This window comes from Rissa tridactyla, chromosome 6 (assembly GCF_028500815.1).
Source record: "Rissa tridactyla isolate bRisTri1 chromosome 6, bRisTri1.patW.cur.20221130, whole genome shotgun sequence".
Classification (NCBI taxonomy): Eukaryota; Metazoa; Chordata; class Aves; order Charadriiformes; family Laridae; genus Rissa; species Rissa tridactyla.
Window position 1 is genome coordinate 30,056,491 of NC_071471.1, and position 24,086 is coordinate 30,080,576.

General features: G+C 45.1%; 1 protein-coding gene across 1 annotated transcript; it reads right to left on the reverse strand.

Annotated features, from left to right (window-relative positions):
• Nucleotides 1-352: 352 nt before the first annotated feature.
• IQCG (IQ motif containing G) lies at nucleotides 353-24,081 on the reverse strand. Its single transcript, XM_054204549.1, has 10 exons — nucleotides 24,050-24,081; nucleotides 18,828-18,966; nucleotides 15,111-15,355; nucleotides 13,819-13,947; nucleotides 11,607-11,688; nucleotides 4,649-4,810; nucleotides 3,953-4,027; nucleotides 2,196-2,327; nucleotides 999-1,100; nucleotides 353-496 (listed from the first exon to the last, which is right to left on the reverse strand). The coding sequence occupies exons 1-10, from the start codon at nucleotides 24,079-24,081 to the stop codon at nucleotides 353-355; spliced, it is 1,242 nt and encodes a 413-aa protein (XP_054060524.1).
• Nucleotides 24,082-24,086: the final 5 nt, after the last annotated feature.

Consider the following 24,086-nt stretch of genomic DNA (forward strand, 5'->3'; position numbering starts at 1 on the left):
TTGGGGTCTGCAGAGGCCGTCCTCGGTGCGGAGCGTCCCATGCAGGTGAGTTACTGGGCTGTTAGCAGGATCGCCTCCTGCTAGCTGTCATGTTTCCATAAAGCACCTTGGGGGATACCGTGTTTCTCACTGCTTTGATGCACATCCCCTTTCTACTGGAGAAACCGTGCCTCTGCTCTACAAGGGCAGCTCCAAGGTCTTAAGAGTTACTGCAGCCTCACCTTAACTGTGTCTGTCATGAACTGTGTTCTCCAGAATAGCCTGAGCTCTGTTACGTGGTTTATTTTGTCCCGTCAGACAGACACACCACATTGCCCTGCCCAGCAACAGCCCTGGAGCCAGCTTTCTCTACTTATCGTGTCTTTTTCTTTGCTCCGTATTTTTCCTTCTTCCCGCTTTCTTCCTGCTTTGATAGTTGTTTGTCCCACATCTTCTTGAGGGCTTGGTAGGGGCCAAGGTTTCTGCGGACCATTGTACCTCTCCACCAGGCCTGCAGCTGGAAGTAAGAGAGAGAGCTCTTAGGGGCAATGACTTGCCAGGGTACCTGGCACAGCTCAATGGCAGAGCCTTTCTCCTGCACTCCCCAGCTGCAGGAGGGCACCCCTGGCCCACGCAGCAGCAGTTGGGCCTGTGCTGGTTACGCTGAAGGTGCCCACGTCTGGGCCAAGGACGTCTGTTGCTGGTGGCAAGGGGACGAGCAGGTGAACTGCCCCACGTCCCTCCCTGTGTCACCCACGCAGTGGGGCTGGTGTGATGAGCTTGGCCTCAAATCATTTTAGGAGGCTGGCTTCTCCCCTTTAGTCCCCTCTCAAACCTGCGGCTCTCTGCTGGCTTTGTGTCTGCCCCAGAAGAAAGGGACAGGCTTTATCTGTCCTTTGTGCCACCCCATGCCAGCCAACTTTCTCAGGCTGTTTTCTGCCTGAACAAAGCCTGCGGTGCAAATGATTGACTCCCTGCTGCTGACGGAACAGCACTGCCTCAGCTCTGCTCCCCTTTACCTTCAGGGTGCTCTTCAGCTCCAGGGCATCCTGCTCCAGTTGTCTTTTTTTAGCCTCCTTTTCTGCCCGGTCTCTGATGATGGTTTCCTCGAACATCTGGCACTGCAAGACGGCACAAGGATAGCAACAGCCGCATGAAAAACATCCCCTGAACTGTAGGGCCAACCTTCTGGGCTCACTCTGCCCAGCCCAGCAGCTCAGCAGGGCAGGGCTCACCTGGACCCTGGTGCAAGGGGTCTTCTCCGCTGGCCCCATCCTTGCTACACGCTTTTCACAGCCCCACCGGGGCTGCTCTGGCCCGTGGGTCCCCACTCTGCACCAAGGAGCTCCCTGGCAGCGCAAGGGTAATGTGTAAGCGTGGACCTTCCTCCCCTACCTCCTTTATTTGATCTTTCCTGAATCCAGATGGCAAATGTTGCTCATTACCACCCTCAGTCCTATGGCACTGAGAGCCGCTGCCAAAGTGAAACCTCTCACGGCCTGGGCGTAATTAACCCTCTGATCCTGTGCTGTAAAATGGCTGTCTGATGGCGTCTCAGGCAACAGATGGTGGTGGGAAGGACGCGCGCTCCCCCAGGCTAGGCAGCAGATGATGTACAAACACACTTGGGACACTGAGATGACAGTGTACAGAGTGAAAAATGGGCCCACAAGCGGGGAAACATCTCACTCAGTCCCATCCCCTCAGACCCAGTGACAGTAAGGAATGATCACAAGTTCATTCCTTCTGGCTTTAAAACACCCCTTTTTCTAGACACGTCTCTCTGCCCTGCGCTGCCCGCTCTGCTGTGCCTGCACAGCTGTGATCCCAGCCTGGCAGTTAACCAAGAAACCAACGTGGGGCAGGAATGGTTTTAACTGGAATCAGTTCCCCATTCCCAGATGTTATCAGAAGGATTTGTTCAGGGTGAGGCATACGGATGGGATGGGACAGTGTCTTTGCCCTTCACAGAGGCTGTCAGTAGCTCTCTGATTACTCGCTGGTGTTTGAAAATGGCTGTAGGGGAAACATCATCCCTCCTTGATGTCACAGGTGGCAAACAGAAGGTCCCCGCCTTCCCAGTGCTTGTAATCGCACCCTACACCTCAGGATGACTGATTTTTTTCTTCCATGGTCCTGGTTCCTTATCTGAGGGCAGGAAAAAGCCGGGATGTAGCTTTGCACGGCTGAGCACTGAGATGCTGTTGCTGTCTTACCTCCGTGGCAAGTCGCTGCAGCATTTCCAAGTTGTTTGCCTTTAATGCTTTTAGGGCATCCAGTTCTTCTTCTTTAGCGTCTGTGTCGTTTTCATACTTGTCCACCCAGTGTTCCAGCTTCTCTTCCACCTTCTGCGTGGGGATAGAGAGGTGCTCAGCAGGGTACGCAGAGTGTACAGGGGAAAGGTTTGCTACTATTATGTGGCCTGCTCTCAGGATGGTGGGAAGAGACCCGTAGATTTTGCTTGGTCAGTGTTTCCTTCCCGTCTTGGAAGGCACAAACCCCTAGGACTAGTGATAAATTACTGGTGGCCCGCAGGCCCCTCGCTGGGGGTTCACCACAGAAGCCACAGCACTGGACTGGGGATGAAGAGAGACCAGGTTGGGCTTTCAGAGGTGCATGAGGAATGGAGAAGCACCGGGGGTCACTTGTGTGCATGGTCAGTCCTGGTTAAATAAGTGACAACCAGAAGCCATCCTTTGTGCGTATACAGAGGGAGGGGGGGTTAAGGAACAGAATTTGACAGTGAGAAAGCTTTTATCCTCTGCCTGACTCCCTGCCCGCTTTCTGGATTAAGCTCAGTGCACCAGGAATAAGGTCCCAAGGGACAGCACTTTATGCTATTTCAGGTTGTGAACTTGGCTTTGTCTCACTCGTGAATAGGAGGGCAGGTGTTGCCGAAGCAGTCACCCAGATGACTTCCTCCCATTCACGAATTACTTCTCCATAGCAACAACCACGATTGCTTGCATGGAACAATAATCTGCGGAAAAGCATCAATCTCATTAGGGCACCACAGCTGGACACACAGGGGAGATGGAGGCCGTGGTCATCCTCTTCTCTGTGGGCCCCTGTAAAGCCACCAACTGCTGTCTGAGTACAGAGGCTCGTCCTTTGCCTTCTGGTAGAGGTCGGATAGGCTGCAGCTTGTACGGGGAAAGTCCCCTGACTGCGCAGCGCTGATCAGACCTACGGCTCTGGGATATAGAGGACACGATTTAATTGCTCACAAGATACAGCACTTTTTTGCACTTAAATTACATTTGTAGAAGTGTATTATCTGTTAAATTTTGTAGTGGCAGTGATGTGAGGTACCCTGCACTAGTACAGGTTTTCTTCCAGTCATACGGTTTATGAGATGCTTTCCAGTGTTATTCTCCGTAATGGGCACTGCTGTTGATGATAGGAAAGCTCTGAACCTCTGGATCAACAGCACAAGGACGTTCGTGGGTGTTTGCTGCTGACCGTGGGTACTATGACTGTGAGTTAGCCATTATCCAACCCTGGTTCTTCCTCAGATTAAGACAAGGCAGAACTAGGCTGGCAGTTTGTGTCATTTCCTGCGTAGTGCCCCCTCAGGGCGACACTCGGGTCTGTGAAACTGCTGCCCTCGCTTTGTGCAGCAGCGCTCGCTCCTCACCGCCTCCCTGGGAGCCCCAGCCAAGGACGGCCTAAATAAACTTCCAATTAGCTGAATAGCTAACATCGATCTGAGGGAGGAAAAAGACTTAATGCCTGGGTAAACAATGCCAGTCATTACATGCACTCTAATTTTAAGGAAACATATCCAAATGTAGCAAATCCCAAGCCTAGGAGAGCTGGGTTAATTAAGACTTGGGGATAACTAGTCATTCAAACAGGGGCAATGGTGAATCTGTAAGTTTGAAGGAGCAGTAACTGGTTTTCTTTAGGCACTAATTGATGATACAGTGTTTCTCAGTTGCTCTTTTAAGCATTAACAGAAAGTCAGACATACCTTAAGGTGCTGCCTGAGGAAATTTTCAATCTCCGTGTGGACTCGAATCTCCTTGTCGGTTTTGCTCCTCAGCTTCTGCGACCAGTGCGGACAGAAAACGTGAGAGACGCTGTCAGCGCACACGAGCGTGCACACACGTGCTGCTGACAGCCGAGCTGCTGAGCAAGCACGGACGAGCTCTCTGTGCAGTCCACACGTGTTTTTCCCAGTGACAAAACTAACCCAGGCAGTCCTTGCCCCGGGGCCATCCACGAGAAAGGGACAACTAGATCAGACCTTCATCGGTCAAAAAAAAAAAAAAAAACGCTTGCAAAACCAGAACAGTTTTCTAGTCCAGTTCACCTTGTGGCCGCACAAACAGCTCTGTCAGCTTAATGTGCTGTGGGCAACGCGGGGAGCTCGGGTGCTTGTGGTGCTAAATGGCCTCCCAGCTGCACCCTTTGGACATAGTTACGGGCACGTTTCTCTGACAATGGTATTCGTTTAAGCAGTCCCTGCCTCGGGCCACTGTAGGACCATACAGAGAAGCAGTGGAACAGATAAAGATTTCTAACCTGGGCGAGTTTGCCAATCCAGTTCCAACAGTTGTGTTGGTGACTTTGATGGAGAACAGAAAGGGCATCTGGGGAGAGAGGGACGACTCTTTCCTTACTAGCTGGAGATGCCTCCCAGGAGGGGCCGTGGGGAAGGGCTTACCTGAGTTTCCTCGTCCAGGACATTCTCTGCATTGCTGCACTTCTTCTGAGTTTGGTGGACCTGGAGGTCTGTGCTTTTCTTCATGTAGCAGCTCTCCATGTTCATTTTGGCCTTCATCTCTTGGAGCTGATCTTCGAGGTAGGCAATCATACTGTCTCGGTTCTAGCGTAGGGGAGAGAAGCGGCACAAAAGCAAGCCTGGAGACTGAGGTCAGCTCACTGGTTCTTCATTTCTCCACATGTCTCCAGAAGAGACAAGGTTTCACACTTTCCCTGAGTGTTGCCCCATTTCAGCCTCTGCTTCAAAGGGAAGTTTGGTTTGTAACCCATACGAAGGCAATAAACCCATCAGCGAGGAGTGATTACTTCTGGAGAGGGTGGAGTGATGAACAGAGTGGGACAAGAAGCCAGGCCTTCTGGCGTGCTTATTATAAGCATGAAAGAAGCCTGTTAATTTTAACTGCTTAAAGTTAGGCTTTACTGACCTCTTCTATTAGTGAGCATCTGTAAGAGGAGTGTGGTGCCTCAGCCCCACGAATGCCCAAGTTTGATTTCCTAAATATACTATATTCCTTGGATTCATTTTTTTCTAGTTATGCAGCAACTATAGAAACGCAACCTTAGGCCCAGGTGAAAATCTAATCTTGACTCACTTGTATGTTTAAACAGTTCTTTCTTGAAATCTTACCAGGCAGATGGTGCCCACTTTATTATAAAAGCGTACACCGAGGGCAAGTGAGCAGTGCCAAGGAAAAGCTGGCTCGGAGCTCCCAGCCTCTCCCCAAGCCCTGTTTTGCAGTGGAGCTGAGCTTTCCTGGGGGAATTCTGTCCCCAGGAGCTTCCCCATGGGCAGGAATCCTGATCCAGTGTGCCCCATTTGTCCAGCTTTTGGAGTGTCTCAGGAAGCAAAAAGTGCATTTGCTTGATTTGGGATTTGTGGTTTTATTTACTCCTTTTTAATCAATTTCTTTGAGTAGCAGATAAAAATTCATTAATCTGGGCTTGGAACTTGGAAGAACCGTCTGTAAAATGAAAAACTCTAGACTTTTGTATTAAGAGTTAAAAAGGTCATCAAAGTCTCCTGTGCAATTATGCAAGATCACTCTTAATGCCTCTGGTTTGGCGCCCGATTGCTCCATTACAGCCTTTCTTTTTGCTTTCCTGCCATGCCATGACAGGTCTGACATTCATCAGCCAGACCCTGCAGCTGAAGATGAAATACCAAAGTGCTGGCATTTCAATGTTTTGAAGCCCACGTATCTTGTCTCCGAAGCACCCTCGCATTCCTTAGCTCTGTAAACATGGAAAAATGCCACAGGAAGAAGCCAGCTCAATAGTGCTGTGTTTAAAAGCCTATGCAGCATGACTCATTTGGAAAAGGTTTGCTTATAAGAAGAGTTTGGAACAGTTAAAAGGAAAATCCTTCCCTCTGCACCCCTTGTCGGACAGAGTTAGGAAGAGTAAAGTATATTTATAAGGCTCAGGACAATTAGGGGCTCTGGCTAATGCTGTTTTGTGGGTTTAAAAGTCATGCATTCACATTTTTTTTGAAGGCTTCCAAGATCAGCTATTACTTTACAGCCATATCATCATATGACTGCAGACGGCTACAGACATCGCCTATTTCTGACCTATTAAGGTTTCTGTTAATGGCCTTTGTTTTCCCTGGTGTGAAATTTTGGTGAGCACTGGGAGGGGCTGTGTGGGGTCAGCAGACGTGGGAGGTGACCGTACCACTTTATTTTGAGATTGTCTGCCTGTACCGCGGTGGAATCATGTCTAAATTGAGGGTCTGGCACAGACACGGGGGAGATGTTAATGAAAAACACTGATTTTTTTGTGGCGCTGAGGCTCAGCAAAGCCAAGCGCTGCTGATGGCAGTATGTTACTGCTGTCTGCTAAGGAGCTGCAAACAGGTCAGAAAAAAGGGTTCAGCCCAGGTTACAAAGTACTCGGATATCAGAGAGGTGGGGCAGAGCATGAACATTTCACCAGGTTATTTTCTTTTTCATTTCATATTTTAGTAAAGCAGAGGAAGAAGTGCTTTTGATTCCAGCGCCCCAGGCCTCAGCTGGGATGGGGGCCCATCCGCTCTGTTTGTTTTCTGTGTCGTATGGCGTTTGTGGTTTGGATTTGGTCTGTGGTGTTGTAAAACATCTTTGTTAGAGGTGGGGAGTCTGGGGGCTTGGTTACACAATCCAAAGCAGACGGGAAGTGAAATGCAAAACCCCACTGGTGGTTTGCAGCCACGCAGTCGCTTGGAGAGGGAAAGTCAGCGGCGGGCGTGTGGGCAGCTACTGCAGCCCGACCGATGGACCTGGCGCCGCAGAACCGGGGCACAGTTGCAGGTAGTAAATGCAGCAGTAAATGCCCACAAGCTGCGGGCACCATCTGCAGAGTATGCCATTCCCTGAACTTCAGGGACAGGCACTGGGAAAATGAGTTAATATTTACTCGTTCTGGTTTATCACAGCAGAGGTCCCAGCCAAGACACGGAGTGCTTTGATAGTTACTGCAGTAAACCTCTGGGCTGCTTATTTGGGATGACTTCAGTGCTGAATCTGCCAAACCAAAGATGCAAAATCATACCTCGTGTGTCCAAAACTATCACAAAACTGGCAGAGACCGAGATCAAAACCCAGGAAATAGTCATCAAGAGCCAGTCTGCGTCGCAAGCAGGTAAACAAGCTGATTTTCTCTGATCTCTCAGCTCGCAGACATCAGCTCAGAGGCCTGTCTGCTGCCGTTATCCGGTGCCATAGGAGGCTGCCCCACAGGTGCTGTTTGGCTGCAACAGCAACTGCGCTTAGCTGGAGAGGGTATGAGCACTCCTGTGTTTTCATTTACTTTGATTTATCTCTCTTGCGAGTGTCACCTAGATGTCTCAGCTCTACCACAGCAATTACGGCCACTTAAAATACAGCTGGTTACAAAAACAGCGAACAGGAGTAAACAGTTTGAGGAATTCCTCCAGCAGTGGGGCAAACCCCCCGCCGCCAGCAGCACACCCAGCGCCCGCCGTTTGGCAGGCAGTTGGAGGAGGCAGGGGAATGGCTGCTGTGCGATGTGCGGGCAGCGAGGATGGCGGCAGAGAGTCCTCCTGCTGCCTCCTGGCTTCCACACCGAGTGCGTATGAGCTCGACTCTCTCCGCTGGCAGCTGCGCTAGCTCAGCTTGCAAAGCCTGGAGATAGGCTTAGATCTACACACCTGCTGCAGCCTGGACTTGCTCCCCCTGAAACCACAACGCGCAGCTCTACAGACACTTCAATAAGGCCGTATAGCCCACACCTCTGTCCCAGCTGCCAGAACATCCCCGTGCTGCACACCCCCGAGAAATGCCTCAGCTGAAAGGACAGCAGGCCTGGAAGGTCGCCCGGCTTCGACATAACGGCTTCCGCAGCCCTCCGCTAGCTCGCCTCCAGTCCCAACAACCGCAGGAGCAAGCTGTGCGAGGGGCAGTTTGCTGGCAGAGGGAGCAGATCTGTTGGCAGCAGCACTCTTCTCCAAAGTCCTTTCCCTCTGGAGCCAGCTTTGGATCCCGTGCACCAACTTTGGGTCCCACTGAGCTGCCTTGGGGCTCTGCCAGCAGTGGAATGAAGTCACCCAGGAGCTCAGGACTGTCACAAACCTTGAGCCTTCTACTGTAATCGCCTGGTGCATTGGTCCAGTAGAAACATGCTCCAGTGGGTGTGTATATATGTTTAAAACAGTCCCCCAGAACACTTCATGGTGCATTTGTCCTCCTGGGAGAGGATGGGGGAAGAAACATGATGGATTTTAGTCACACTACTAAAAGCACTACTGAGTGGCACACTGATACAGTGGAGCTGAGTGTGCTACAAGAGTCCACATAGAATAAAAATTCCGGACCTGTTTTCACTGGTACCACGGTGCAGCATCTTGGTTTTCTGTTTGGTAGGTAGCCTGCAATATTACTGCTTGTTATAAAATTATACTATGACTTGCATGCATGTATGGCGTGAGCATACCACAAAGCCTACAGGACATAAAAAGTCCTGTAGGTGAATAGCAAGGCAGGAATTCTAAAGTTTACGTTTCTTAAATTTTTATGTTAAACTATATAATCCTATACAACATTAACTTGTTTCAAAATCTGTACAGACTGCCATCACTTGTCCAGGAAACCGGAGAAAGTGAGTATTTTTATACAAGCTAGAAAATGAACACTGCAGCAGCGAACGGAATGCCTGCAGCCGAACTAGAGCTATGGGTGATGCTCCTGCATGGAGGGGTAAGAGCAAAGCCAGACGGATCATTTCAGCTCCTTTAGAGACATTGGTCCTTTCCAAAAGGAAAGAAAAGAAAATAAATAAGTGCATTTAGCATTTGATTTGTGTTCCATTAGAAAGAAAAATTAGCTGAGCAGGATAATGCAGCATTAATTAGCATCTCATTAAGAGGTAGCAAGGCTGAAAATACAAACATACTGGCAACATGCGTGAAGCAAAGACCGTGTTTTTCTGGTTCCATGATTAGATTTGCTTGCTTTTGTTTTCTCATCCACTTGACTGGAGACAACCATGTAGGCTTTTGTCTACAGGTCTGTGCATTATTATTGTTCAAAGTGCTCCAAAATCAGCAAGCTGTATTTTTGGTTTTAATTAGTTGGCAAGTTGACAAATCATGCAAGTGTCTGTAAAACTGCCTATGGGAAAATCCCATATGAAGTGAATAGAAATTATTCTCCCTTGGGAGACACAGTGAGACACCATTATTTTTGGCACAGGAGGAAAGCAGTACTTGAAAGTAGTCTGGTCTTTGATTTGTTATCAAAGCTGAAACTATAAGGAAGCTCAGAAAAGGACTTTTAAGCTGGAAATATAAAAACAAAGTCACAGATGACTGCAGATCCTACTTGATGAGGCAAAAAAGCAAGAACCAAATTAGCAGAAGGTATTGCAAGAGCATGGAGAAGAGCACCCTCTCAGCACTGGAGCCGCACACCTTCTTATGAGAAGTGCCCAGCCCGACTGCACAGCGCTGGGACTTTGCTGTTAGTGCGAGACGGGATGATTGCAGCCCCCTATACACCAGTCCCTGGGAAGGCATTAAACAATATGTGTATTGTGTGCACAGACATTGTGAGGTTTGAGGAGCACTACGCAGAAGAACTGCCTCATCATAGTCACTAGCTTGGGGAGGGGGAGAACAGGAGCTTCCCAGGAGCCATCAGAATCTGACTGAGAAGGGACAATGTGCAGAAGCAAACGGACAACATACAGTCCCGGAGCCGGACAAACTGTCCAGCTTATTTCATTTAACTGCCACACAGATGTCAAGGGATTTTTGGGTGGTCTCATAGGGCCTGGAAATAGGCTCCTATACCATTTCCAGTGGCAGTAAGTAAGTATATGTTGAGGTATACAGCATCCCTTTTCAGTCCTGGCTCTGATCTCTACATCCTTTAGATGTTCTGGCCAAATCTGTAGGGAAAACAAAGTTCATTCTGCATTTCTCTTTTAGTTCCTACAACTGTTCTTTCTTGGTTTGTCTCCTAACACGCTAACTTTCCATTTCCTTCAGTGACTCCTCTTCTTTCTCCTCTCTGTTAATGTCCAGTCTTTTTCCAGTGTTCTTTTCATCCTGTTACACTTCCCAGTGTACATTATGCATTTCCAGGATTTCTGTTAGTAGATGAGTACTGACCTAAATGAATTTTCCTGTCTTGTACATTCCTGCTTTCTTCTCTGCTGTTCTAATATCTCCCTGGACTTCTGGTGTTTTGTCAGTTATAGATAGCTGCATACACTACCAGCGCCAATAGATCCTTCATGTTCTTACAACCATCCCCTATTGGCAATTAAACTTTCCACTGCACGAGTGTCCAGACTGCCAACACAAGACCTTCATGTTCTATAAACTGTACTTCACCAGCATGTCAGTGGCTTAAAATTCTTCTCTGTAGCCAACTCTATCCTGGCTTGGTTACCATCCGCACTTCTGTCCAAAGACAAAATTCAGTGACAGTGGTTCTTTCCTCAGGTGCCTTTGCCATCCTCTTGCTCAGTACTGAACCAAGCATTAGATTCTTGCTCCTTCTTCCAGTCCCTGTATAGCTCTGAACCTGCCTGCCTTTTGCTTGTTTTCTATCACACACTCTTTCCTGCCTCAGCAGGGCCAGGCTACGTTTCCATGTTTCTGCACAGAACTGTGTGTGCTTTTGCTGTAAAGCACGCAGGAGCATCAAGTCTGAGCTGTCTGGTGAGCATCAAAGTGACCTGTGATATGCCATCCAATTGATCTGCACTTGTGTAGCGAGTCTGACGTTTCCAGAATGCCCCAGATTTACTGTGCGTGCACACGCTATTCGCACGCTGCAGACAGAAGAGCTGAAGCTTTCCAGAAACATCAAGTTGACAGTGTATGTATGCAATAACTTTGATCTGCCCCTGTATAGGACTCCCATGTTTGGGATTTTCTAATACCTGGAAGCCTAGAAAAAGAGATTAAAATCATGAAATTTTCCCCAGACAAAACTGTAGGTAGAAAAATGACATGCCCCTATGCCAAGTATCTTTCTTTCTCACTCCCTCATTGTCACACTTTCTTCTGTGCCAGGTGCTACATCTGCATAAGTATGACAGAATCTTAGATGCTGCTCTCTGCAGATAACCTCTTTCTTACTGATTGCAGATGTCCATGCTTTGCCACTTCCAGCAGTGTTTTGGGGGTATTCTAATTTGATTATGGTCTCTCATGGTTATGAGCATTTTGAGCTCCCGTTTGAAAACCATTGGACACTGCTCTTAAAGTCATTAGCAGGCTTTTTCAGAATACCAATCTTTCAGAAGCAGTTATTCTGCTTCTATATTCCTAAATGATGGACCACTATACATGCCACACATCCTCTTGTCTGAGTGCTAGTTCCTGGGCAGCAGAGGCAAGCTGGCTAACAGGCTTCCCCCCTGGTGTGATGCCCAATGCTAAGCAATCTCACCTGAAGTTCTATTTCAGTTTGTTTCTTGACGTCTCGCAGCTGTTCCTCAAGTGACTTTATCTCTTTCTTTCCTTCCTCCTCCCTGAAGAAAAATGGGAAAATACAATTGCTTGAATATATCAAGAAAGACAAGGTCTATTTACCTAGAAGGGGAGCTTTCTCTCTCCTGAAACATTGCGGCACCTAGCTGAGCACTGCCCCACTTATCCTGCTCGCTCAATGAGTTTCTAACAGCTGAACTTAAAGAAGTGCACACAAAAGCTTGGCCTACTTCTTCAGACCAGCAGAAGACAAGCTGCTTCCCGTGGCTAAGTAGCAAAAAAGGCGCTCATCTCTTCACTCTGAGCCTGGGGGAGGCAGCACATCTGCAAGTCAGAAACAGGGACTTCTCACCAAATCTAGTGACTTGGTAAGTAAATATTGAAAAAAGAGGGGCACAAACTGAGCAAGGAGGATGGGAATGAAAGGCAGAATGAGCCAGAAACCAGGGGATGCTTTAATTGAATGCTGGAGTGGCCTTGAGGATGATGCAATTCCTATAGCAGAGAGGGAAGATGCCCATCATTGAGTCACAGTTTCTGCGTTTCAGGCAAAAATCTCCCTGATCCTGTGCAGAAGCACGCCTAATCAGCAGACAACAGTGCCAAATTGTGTGAGTTTCATTATATGTATGGAGAATGTTTTTTTCCATATCAGACTTAAAATCTTTCAAAAAAACACTGCCTCAGGTTCTGAGATCCATGAAGGGATATGAGTGAAGGCCAAAATCTAGAGAGGTGTTTACCTGTCCAAAACAAACAGATGCAGTAATGTTCTAGGTCTTATTATCTTATTTCACTCTGAGTACTTTTCTAAGTTTTTATGTGTATGATTTGATTTAAAGCCAGTAAATACTGCAGTTGGTACCTGAGACTTTGTATCCTATCCCAACCTTACGATCAAACAGGCATTTCATTTTCAGAGTCTTTAGCTGAGTGATTGTGATGAACAAAAACTCCCGATAAGGAATTCCAGTCTTAATAGTCTGAAAGCAATCTGCAGTATATTGACACAAAACTAGGCAAGTATATACTATATTGAAAGACAGATAAAGTTCATTCCATGAAAAGAATGTGTTGTAGAACAGACATCATAGTGGCTAGATATGATTGACAGAATGAAATAAAAAGGATTACGTCCTTTCTGATTATGATTTGTCTGATCCTTTCCACCTTCCAGTATTGGAGTTATTCCACAAGCAATTGCTGCTTTCGTTTTTGCTTTCTGTCTCTTCCGTGGATAAACAATAAATCCCTTGGTTTTAGACAGTGGAAGAGTTGGATTTTGTGCTTGAAATCACACTTTTCACTGGAAGCTGGGGACTTGCCCTGGAGCCAGACCCACGAGCCACGACTGGAGCTGTTCCAGTAGGTTGGACTCATGACACATCATGACTTACAGCAGCTTTGCTGTCTCCCCTAAATAATGGGCCTGAGCTGCTGCACAGAACAAAGTAGCTTTAAAATGGTCAATACTTCTCTGATGACTGCTCTTCTCTCTGGCAGGCTTGGGACTGAACCAGAACTTCCTATGCTAAAAAAAAAGGTCCAAACCTCTAGTACACAGAATGTTGAACTAAGGAATCATCAGTTTGAGTTAAGATAATAACAAATCCGTACCCTGTAAGATCTGGGACAGAAGAGGTTCTATAGTGCAGTGGCTGGTAGATTAGCCTTAAATAAGATAACTGCCTCTGCCACCATCTGTGCTAGCCCCTCGCTGCTACTGGGAAAAGGGAGCGTATTAGCATATGGGTCAGAGCAGATTCTCCTGGGCATCACATAACCTAAAGACCATATGTTGCTGGCCCTGGTTTGAACAGATTCTCTGCTGCTCTGGCTTTCACTGGGGACAAGAGTTAAAAGATCAGGAAGCTCTTACATCACATAATGGTTTAATTGATATGGGGCAGCATTCGCATTAATGCAGACACTGGTGTCCACTGCCGTCAAAGCTTAGGCAATTCCTGGTTCAGATCAGTATTAGAACCATCAGTTATTTCTTTCTGAAGGGGAAAGAAGTGCAGTTTGTAAAGCAGACAATAATTCAAGCTGGAAAAACAGAATCCTTTCTGCATTTTGGGGCTTTTTTTTTTCCTTTTTAGCACGTACTGAGCGGGAATGGGCTTTGGCTTTCATCAGTTAAGCAATGAAGTACTGAACACAACACTGACCTTATGAGGATGTCATGAAACTTGCTCTTTTTTTCCTTCTCTCTCTCATTAGCCTCTGTTAGGCTATTAAATGTTCTTGATTCCTGCATCTTTTTCATAGTGACTGTAATTACATCATTTGCATACTGCCTGACAGGAAGAAAAGGAACACAACAGTAATTTATAGGTGTTGGTACTACAGTGTCTGGCACCTTTATCTATTGTTTACAGCTCAAAAGGCAAGGAAATATAAGATCCCATTTCTGTTCTTATGTCCTATCAAACTCAGGAGTGCTTCCCCATGGTATCTGCTTCTTGTACGTCTGGGGACATACAACCTGTATTAGGAATTCGTTGAAGCTTATAATTTAAAAATGCTGCCCTGAATACTACTCTAGGAAACAGCAAAGAGGCACAAACATATCCATGCGGTGCCAGCCTGTGCTGCCATTAGGAAGAAGGCTGCTGGCCTGCAGTAGTGATGACACACAGGTGGATCTTGGACAATGAGGCCTGGGAATGCAGACAAGTGTGTCTATGAAGAGATATCTGGGTGCCAAAATAACCCAGTACCAGCCCTAAACTGATCTTAACAAATACATGAGCTTGCCCAGTTTATTGAATTTTATGGTGCATAGGGTAGTTATATTTTAGCTGCATTTTCCTCATTTGTGTTAGGATCTTCTTTAAGCCCTTTGTTGAAATAACATTCAAGGACAGAAGCCAGGATGTAGAAAAATGAATACTGAATGCTCATCTCCCCCATCTGTCTTTTAAACCAAAGGTTGCTGGTAATTCTGCAAATCAATGCACTGGATTATGTGCATGAATAAAATTTATTTAAAAAAAAAGAAATTCTTTGGTCTTTATACATTATCTGTTCTATAAAGGAGAATGTCTGTAGCTGCCATAGAGGCTCTATGTGCCCTGCAGAATGACTGAGTTCACAAGACAATGCTGAGATCCCACTTTGCCTGTACATATTTGCTACAGGAACCTGACTACAGATACCAGAACATCAGCACTGGCTAGTACCTGGCATGAATTCCATCCAAGCAACCACTGTCAACTGGGTAATATTTTGCAACTCCATTCAAAGTAAACTGATTGTCATTACTTGGCATCCAGAGACAAGCAAAGGCCAGAACTAGATGGCCCATGAAGCTAGACACTACTGCTCTCCTTCCAGACCAAGACTGAGGTACACCAGCAGTGGGAGAGTGGGCAACTTGTATTTTTGCTGTCAAGAGATAGACTGAGAACTTTACAGCTCTGAGCATCCCCCACAGTCATCATATTTGTGCTTCACTCACCTGTCAACTTGAATTTTTCTGAGATTCTCTACAGACAGAGCACTGTGTTTCATGGCCCTATTGGAAAGACGATGGGTACTTTTTAGATCTTCAGTTTTGCCCAGCAGCTGCTTGTGTTCGACACTTTTCAGAGACGTGGAGGTAACTGTTCCCTCACTCCCTTGCCTTGCTGACATAAGCTCTTGGTTGTTAATGTCCAGCTCTTTCTCGGTCTCTATCATTTCTTTAATTTCCTGGCTGCCAGTCTAAAAGGGAATAAGAGACACCTGCTTGCACACTGGGCAGTAGAAATAAACGCTCTGTAACATTATGTGAGAGGAAGAAACATTAATAATAAACTATAATGAAGCTATACTAAGAGCAGTTGATAGTATATGTTACATTTTGCAGAACAGTAGAAGAGCAGAAACATTTATCTTGGTTAGCTGTGAGCACACAATGTAGGCTTATTAAAATTTATGGGATTAAAAGTCCTAAAGCGACAGGACTAGAAACGGCCTCAAAAGGAGAATTCATCTGCCCCAAGAGGTGGTGGTTCAGACGGTGTCATTCCTGACATGTTCTTAATGACCTCCAACAGTGGTGGGACACACCCTCCTGCCAGTGCCAGCATGTCAAAACAGTCTTTAATATTAGAATTTTTTTTCTCCTCAGCTGCAGTTGAGTCCCTGGCTTCTTGTCCTAGTCTCCGTAGGCACGGAGAACAAATCATTCTTCCTTCTTTGCAGCAACTGTTATGTACTGGGAGACCGTTGCCTGATTTTCCCTCCGCCTTCTCTCCATCTTAGCCATTTCCCACTGCCTGTCACCACGACCTTTCCCTATAATATTATTGTTATAACAAGAGCTGAGATGTGTGGAAATAAAACCGATAGACATCAGCTGTCTGCTTAGTTGTTTTTTTGAAAGAGTGACAGCAGAGAAAGTATAACATGAATTCAAAGAATAAATTCAAAATATTGGCAGCTCTCTTCTACGTGGAAAGGTATCTTGTGGCTGTGTACAATTTTATTAAAAAAGAGAAAGCCCCAGAAAAGCAAAAGTACACTATATAATCAGCTGAGACCTTGCTTCTAGGAATTTCTCCGCTTTGTGTGCTATGGGTAAGAATGCCAGTGTATACAATGGGACATTAAAAGAGTAAATTTTCTTGCCTGCCTACCAGCATCTCTGTGGCTGACACTTAATAGCAGTACTGCTGAAGGCAGCTAATGCAGCCACTGCCAGCCCCGTCCTAGTCCGTAGCTGCCTACTCCCCACCCTGGCTGCTCAGGGAAATGGATTAGAGAACTCACTGTGCTGAAACATTTTCCAGCAAAAAGGAAAAAAAAAAAAAAGTTTATTTTTAGCAGCACCAGTTCTCAGTCCCTCCATAACCCCACACACGTTTGGGCCAACACAGCACAGAGGGCAGAGTGAAAACAAGCGGTCGGGGCAGCAACTGTGTGTGCTGGCTACTTGGCCAAGAAGTTACTTGTCAAGTGAAGCTCCATTAGTGGTCTGCGATGCTGCCGGAGTCCGCGACTGCAGTGTGCTGGGCACTGCAAGGGGCTGCTTCGTTCTGAGTGTCTTGGACATCTCCAGATGGGATGAATCAGCCTCTGGCAGTGCCTGACTCACCGCTGACTACGGAAGGAGTCTAGGTGACTACACGCTTCATTTTTGGACAGTTAAATTTACATTAAATGAATCGCATGCAAAGTATACACAGACCCATGAAAATGACATAGTTAATTAGAAAAAAAGGGTTTACATAGTTTGCTGGTGATGGCTGTACTTCAGAAAGAACTTATTTTGGCAAACAAACTGCTTTAATATCATGTAGATTTTATGAATGTTCTGATAGATGTTTTTTAATGTCTGGGAAAGTTCAAGGCAGGCTATAACTGGATTGTCTGTAAACAGCAGGGAGTTACAAACTAATAATTACCAAATAACTATGTAAGAGCAAGGAGTTTGTAAACTGCATGTGTTACCATCTGTGTAGTCTCCTAGCTGTTTATCTTTTGCTAGTCTTGTGCCCAAAATTCAGCAAATAGAAAGGCTGCCCTCCTCTGGGGGATGCACTGCGTGAAGAGTCCCCAATTTAGAATATCAAGGAGGTGCTGGCCAACACTAATTAATCCTCTCCAAAATGTCATCAATGGAAATTTAGATGTCAATCTCTGATAATGTCATTGATTTGTTTAACCGACAGAGCTGCGGGGTGCTTTGCAAATACAGGTTGTCTACAAATGCAATGATAACAGACAAATGTAAACGGAGAAACAGGGAGGAGTAGCAAATTACAGAGCACCAAAGTTAGCAAGTAGCTTCTCTCAGCCATGTTCTTGTTTCTAAATTGTTTGCTTCTCGATTTCTTTTGGCATCTTTAAGAACACAAGTAGGGCTTATAGTCTGGGAGAAAATTGCGTTTTAAGAAGCGACTTGGAAAAAATGACCATCTGTGATTGAAGAGAAAAGCTAAGGTGTTTTCTCTGTAATTAAAGTGTACCTTTAGCAGGTCCATCAACCTGAGTCTGTGGGTCTGAAGGAGAACAACTCCTGCCGTCCTAGAGTTATGCTCTTTCTCTGTGTTTTTGCTGCTGGCATGTCAGAAGTTTCCCACCCAGCTCTGTGAGGGAGAGGCATCCTCTGGAAAGAGGTGAGGCTGGCTCCCAGGACTCTTTTAAGGGAAGGAGTGCCCTCTATTGCATAGTCTAAGCATCGTTCACGCTCTGAAATTTACTGTAACACCAGCTCCTGCTGCTGCTTTGCAATGGATGTTTTGGAAAGTAGGTAGTATGGAAAGGAAACACACAGAAAACAAGATGCTGATTTACCTTCCTCTTGCATTTTTTAAGTGGTACATTAGAGAAAGCGAACATCATTAGATCTGAAAACTCGGATCCCCGGTTTTATTTCCATCCTGATCGCACACTTTTTTCTTTTTTGAGTTCCTCTTAAAAAAGAGTTTCAAACCTGCTTAAACTGGAAACAGCCTGCTATGCCACTTAAAACGTATAACAACAGAAGTTAGAACCATTTACCCCTCAGGATGGTCTCATCCTGTTTCCTATGTCTATCAGCAACTAGAAATATCACTACACCTTCCTCCACAGCAACAAACCTCTACCTGAGCATTAGGGCTGCTTCTCTGTTCTTTGTATCTCTGCCTAAACCCTCTTGGTTATGATGCCTATTAGAAATCAACTAATTAATAATGTTCATTGAGAATGGGAAGTTACTAATATATTTTGAAGTGGAATCTTTCTTAATTCATTGTCTGTGGGGACTAAAGGAACTTTAGCGTGGACCTAGAGAAGAACAGAAATACCCTGGGTTTGAGTACTTTCAAATAATCTATTCTTTTGCATTTTTAAAATAGCTGCCTATCTGCATAGGAACCTAGATGTTTTGTTTCCTTTTCCCTAATCCTTTGCTTGTCGTCTAACCACCACGATTTTAAAATCATAAGCCCAGGAACCTCATCTTGGGTCAGTAGGGTCCTTTCCACAAAGTCTTGACAAAGGTTTCTCAGTGATGCTGCAGCATAAATATTAAAATTGGTCATCCATGCACTTTTATTGTGTTTCTTCACCCAAGAGTCATGGAGCACTTTGCAGAAAAAGTATCTATCTGGGCTGATTTTTAAAAAATGCTGCTAGAGGACATAAAACCAAGGCAAGAAGAAAACGAGGAGAGATTTCGTTAAAGAACAAGGATAGAGGCACATACATGGCTGACGTCTGTCTTGCCCTCATATGGAACTGGCATGATATATCCAAGAATTGAGAGCTGATCAACACAATTCTCCAGCACAGCAGCAAACAGCAGAGCTTCCAGATGAGTGAATTTTTCCATTTCTGTGCTCTTGCTAAAAGGAACAAAGACAAAAGATACCAATGAGAAAGACAGTGTGGTGTTAGTAACAGTGGTTTAAACTAAAGGTAGACCTGAAATAACCTTATTTGCAGCCTTTCATATACTTCCCCAGCTTTGTTTATAGCCTTTCATACACTGTTTATAAGAGGAGCCATGCTCTGATAATGGCTGCATTCAGGGACAGTGGGAATGTTTAGCTTTCACAAAACAAAGTAGGTCCTGGTCCCTCCCACAGTAGATCTGGGTAGACAGGCCGAGAAGGGAATGAACTGAGTGAGGTGGTCTCACCATTCAGTTCAAAGGGGAGCAGTGCTTCATGACAGACTTTGTTCTTTGAGAAACAATGGAATGGAAGTGCCTTTTTAAAACGAAAGAAGAAAAATTCCACATCACTTATAAAATCTCAGATGGTGAACCTTCATGCTCTAACCATTCGTCATTATTACTGCACAGCCTTAACATTTTTATGATCCCAATCACCTCAGCAGGAACTGTTACCACCTTAAGATGTTGAAAGTCAAACAAGAACCAATGTCTGGACTAAGCAAGCTATCTTTATCATTCTGTGTTGTTTTATTTTAAATTGAATTTCAAATGTGAAACTGCTCTGATGTACACTTAAGCATCCATTTGCCTTGCTTACAGATGGAATATTGTGAAAGTGCACCTAGGGAGTGGTGGAAGTTCACTATTAATCCAAGTGAAATCGGTCCATTTAGAAGAATGCATAAGAAAACACCTGCATAACAATGAAGAAATTATCCGAGATTTTTTAATGTTTTGGTAAGCTGTCAGACAATACCTCCAAATTCTATACTCACAAAACAGATAATTCTTGTATAACACCTAGAACAACTGGAGTCTGAGATGACTGAGATCCCAAATGTCATTGCAATGGCAGCATCAATGTCCCCTAATAAAACCTTCATTTGGCTGCTATCCCTACAACTGGATTTGTGCCATCTGTAAAACCCTTGAATAAACATATTCCAGGTCTGCAGAATATTACAGTCCAATCTGTAAGCATGCTAAGCAAATACATCAGGCAATGCCTGTTAGCATGATTAACAGCAGAAGACATGGCCACTTTCTATGAAAATTAAAGAGGTTTAGATGCAGGTATGTTCTGGATCACTGGAAATCCATGATTTTTCATAAGCAACTTTACAAGTGTTTAAAAAAATGCATACTTACTATAACCTCTCTGAAACTGTTATCATTTGCCCTCATCCTTTTTTATTGTTTTTGTTGAAGAAAATATAGTAATTTACAGTAGGAAGATGAAATTAATTTCACTTGGGAAAAAATATGAGTCACTTTTCAGTGCAGGTTTATTAGGTGTCTATTAGTATCAGAATAGGTAAAACAAAGAAAAATAACTTAGATTTTGTAGTATTTGTTTCTTGATGTCCCTCTCTCTCGCAGTAAATTGTTTAATGCAACGTGTATTGAAATGTACTGTCCTTTGTGACAGGACAGGGCTTTCCTTCTGCATAAGGCTACAACTAGAAAGCCTAGTGGCAGTCTATTTCATGACAGCTACATGGATAGTCAATAAGACTGGAATATTGCTCCTTTCACCTAGACCCTTTTCTTTGATTAACTGAATAACAACTCAGAATGCAAGACTATCTGCTAAGATGTACAGTCTTACATTAAGGATTTTCACAAGAATTTCTGCCATGAGGTCGGGAGCACAGGGATGCAGAGAGGGTTCAGGGGTGGCATGACTCCAATGTTATGAACCATGAATAATGCAAAGTGCTATGATGTAGCAGGACTGGTATTTTCAGCAGATATAAAGAAGCATTAGTGCCGCTGCATAAGGCGTTAGTAAACCTCAGACAAGGCATGGTGCATGTTTCTAGTCATTCGTGTTAAAAAACATGCACAGGTTCAGAAGACGACTAGGGGGGCGATCATGGAAATAGCAATTATATTTTACAAGAAGTTAAAAGAATTGAGGACTGTGATTACTCTCTGTAAATACATATGAAGAATAGATACCAGGGAGAGACAGAGCTATTTAAGTTAAAGGATAATACTGGTCCAGGGTCAAAGGAGTGTCATTTCCCCTAAGCCAGGCAATTATGATAAGGTTTCTAACTTCTGGATGGATGAAGATATGGAACAGCCTTTCAGACAAGATAATGGCAGAGGCACCCTAAATTAGTTCAAGACGAAGCTTGCTTAAATCATGGCAGCAAAAGATAACAGCAAAGGAGTGATTTTGAATATTATCAATATGTTTATTATCTTCCTTCTACTATTTATACTGATTTACCTAATTAATCCCACGGTTCAGGGCTTTCAATGGTCACCTATGACTAAGAAGGAATGGATTTCCTCCCTTTACTTCTGAGACGTTTTGTCTCCTTTCTCTCAATTATAAAAAAAATAAAAGCTACATCTTGAGAGAGGAATCTGATAATATCATTAACAAATAAGTAACTCATAATCTGTATAATAAACCGAAAGCATCACTTTTCCTTTCTTTTCAAACTTGGAATCAGTGATAGAAGTGGAGATGCACAAATTAAGTAGTTTTACATAGAGAAAGTCAGACAATGTCTCTTTCCAGTCAACAGGCACTAACAAAATACTTTTAAATGTTTTACTCATTTTTATCTTTTTAAGAAATCTAGGATACATATTTTGAGTCTAAACAACATGAGAATAATCTATTACATGTGGGGTCCTAATGCTGAAAGTATGGCGAAAAAAGATTTGTTGTGGGAGAGCTGTGACAGATGATTACGACAGCATTCTTGAAAGAAGAAATAACACTTGCAGCTCTCATAGGAAAAAGTGACTTATTTGGAAACAAAGGAGGATGCAATAGCTTTTCCTCCATCCCATCAGCAGCTTCTGTCCAAGAAGGAATTAACTCAAGATATTAATGCGTGTTCAGAAAGCTCACAGCTGGAATGCTTCTCTAAAGCCTGCTGGTTTGCTCCTCCTATATATCTCCTCTTATAACCATATACTCACTCAGCGTGTGCATGTGCCAAGCCAGTGTGCTCTGGACTTACATTGCCTTGGAAGTGAGAAGGAAACCGCTGTCTGGGGCATTAAGAAACACTACAAATAGCGAGCTGCTTTCCCTGGATTTTAGCGTTAACACAGTACCCACAGACCATCCTGATTCAGCCATTGGCATCGACCTTAATCACTGCACTTTGCTCAACTCCTTCATTAAACTCTATTAACAAAGAAAAGAGGTATGTGAAGGATTCAGCTTCCCCCAAGAGTTTAGGTTGACATTCTTTCCCTGCTGATCTAAAGGGAAAGAAAAACATATCAAGAAATAATTTTTAAAACAACTGTATAAAAGGTCTGGCCTCCTGTTCCTTTGGGGATTGCAACTCCCTCTGCTGTGTGAGAGTCCTGGATGCACATTTCTCCCATCCTGCTGCCTGATAAACTAAAATGGCTTCAAAGGCAGCATTTTTTGCAGCATTCCTTTCAGTCATTTAAGGAGATACTGATGAATTCCAGTGAGGAAATTCAAAGCTTAGAATGTCACATCTCTTTTAGCTCTGTTTTGCAAATGATCGGCAAAGAGAGATTCCGAATATCCACAGCAGCAGCGGCTGAGCCATAAATCAAAAATGCCTTAGTTTTTACCGGAAGAATGCCCGTCAGGCAAGCAAAATAGTTGTGGCCTTACGAAGCTCTGCCTACCACTACAAATGTTAGAACATAAGTTGTTCATTTGAAAAAAAAAAAATAATATATATATAAAAAAATAGACCTTGAAAAGCTGAAGTAATCTTGGTTTTGGCTTAGAGATGCAATTTAGGTTTCATCCTGATTGTGAAGAAAGAACTTTCATTCTCTGAGGCTGTGCTGATGAGAACCAAGTGCAGGAACGAGAGACGTGGTGCTACTTTTAGCTGTATGTCCCATATGGGATCAAATCTGTATGGGGCAGGAAAAGATCAGATTTAGGGAGCATTTACTGGCTGTGGCATCTCTACTGCTGGAAAACAGAGTGTTTTGACAGACAGTTTATTCTCATTGAAGTAGGGATTGTGTCCTTTCTCTGAGCAGAGGTTCCTAGCACACGTTTGATACTGTTCACTGGGTAGATTACTGAGCGTTGCTTTGCTTTCTTGCAGAAGCCGACAGAATAATTCGGAGAATTCATAATATTCCATCCCTTCTTTGCTCCTCCTTCCTAACAATCTAATCTCTCAAAGAAAAGCCTCTGTTTATACATGCTTACAAGGCATTGAGTGCCTCTACGCTGGCCCAGCAAAGTACAGGTAGAGTTAATTCTCCTCCTGGATCAGGATCTAATTCCTTAGTCCAGGTTCAAGCTCTCCAAGCCCAGCTGGTGACAAGATGACAGTACATTTCACTCCTGAGATGCAATTTTTCATAAGACCACATCTGGGCATACGTTCAAATGCAATTTAAGACACTTAGGAACAAAGTTACAGTGAAAGTGCGGGCGGCCAGCGCACATTTTGTATTGCAGGAAGTTCCTAAATCACTTAAAGTGCTCTAAAAATGCACCTGGATTTCTGGCTGTGTGAGGGACGTGACAGAAGTCAGGAGTGAATGACTCCGACTTGGGAAAATGAGTAAGTACATGCTTCCATCTGTTCTTATTTAGGAAAACACAGGAATGTGAGACTTCATTGCAGGGATTTGAGCACAGAAATACATGTTTTCTGTCAGCGAGACGGTATCTGGAGTAAAGTAAATGCTGAGATAATTCACGAATTCAAGGTGAGAGCGGAGGAAGGCAGGCAGGGCCCGGAGAGCCGCCATCAGAAGAGCGCCGCGGAGCCCTGGCCACCCCAGAAGCACCGAGCGCTGCCCTTCACCTCCCCGCTGCCCCCTCGGCTTGTTCCACCTCCGCAGCCCGTTCTCGCCGCCGGGATGCGGCCCCGCTCGCCCTTCCAGGCCTCCCCTCAACCTCCGCGCCGGGATTCACCCCCCCCCCGCTCCCACCCTGGGCGGCCGCAGGGCCCTGTTCACAGCGGCTGGGCCGGCGGTACCGGCCCGGACCCCCCTGCCCGGCCCGTGCTGGGCCTGGCCCGGCCCCGGCCCGCTGCGGCGCTCACCGGCACGCGGCGGCGGTGGCGCCCGTCTCCATGGCGA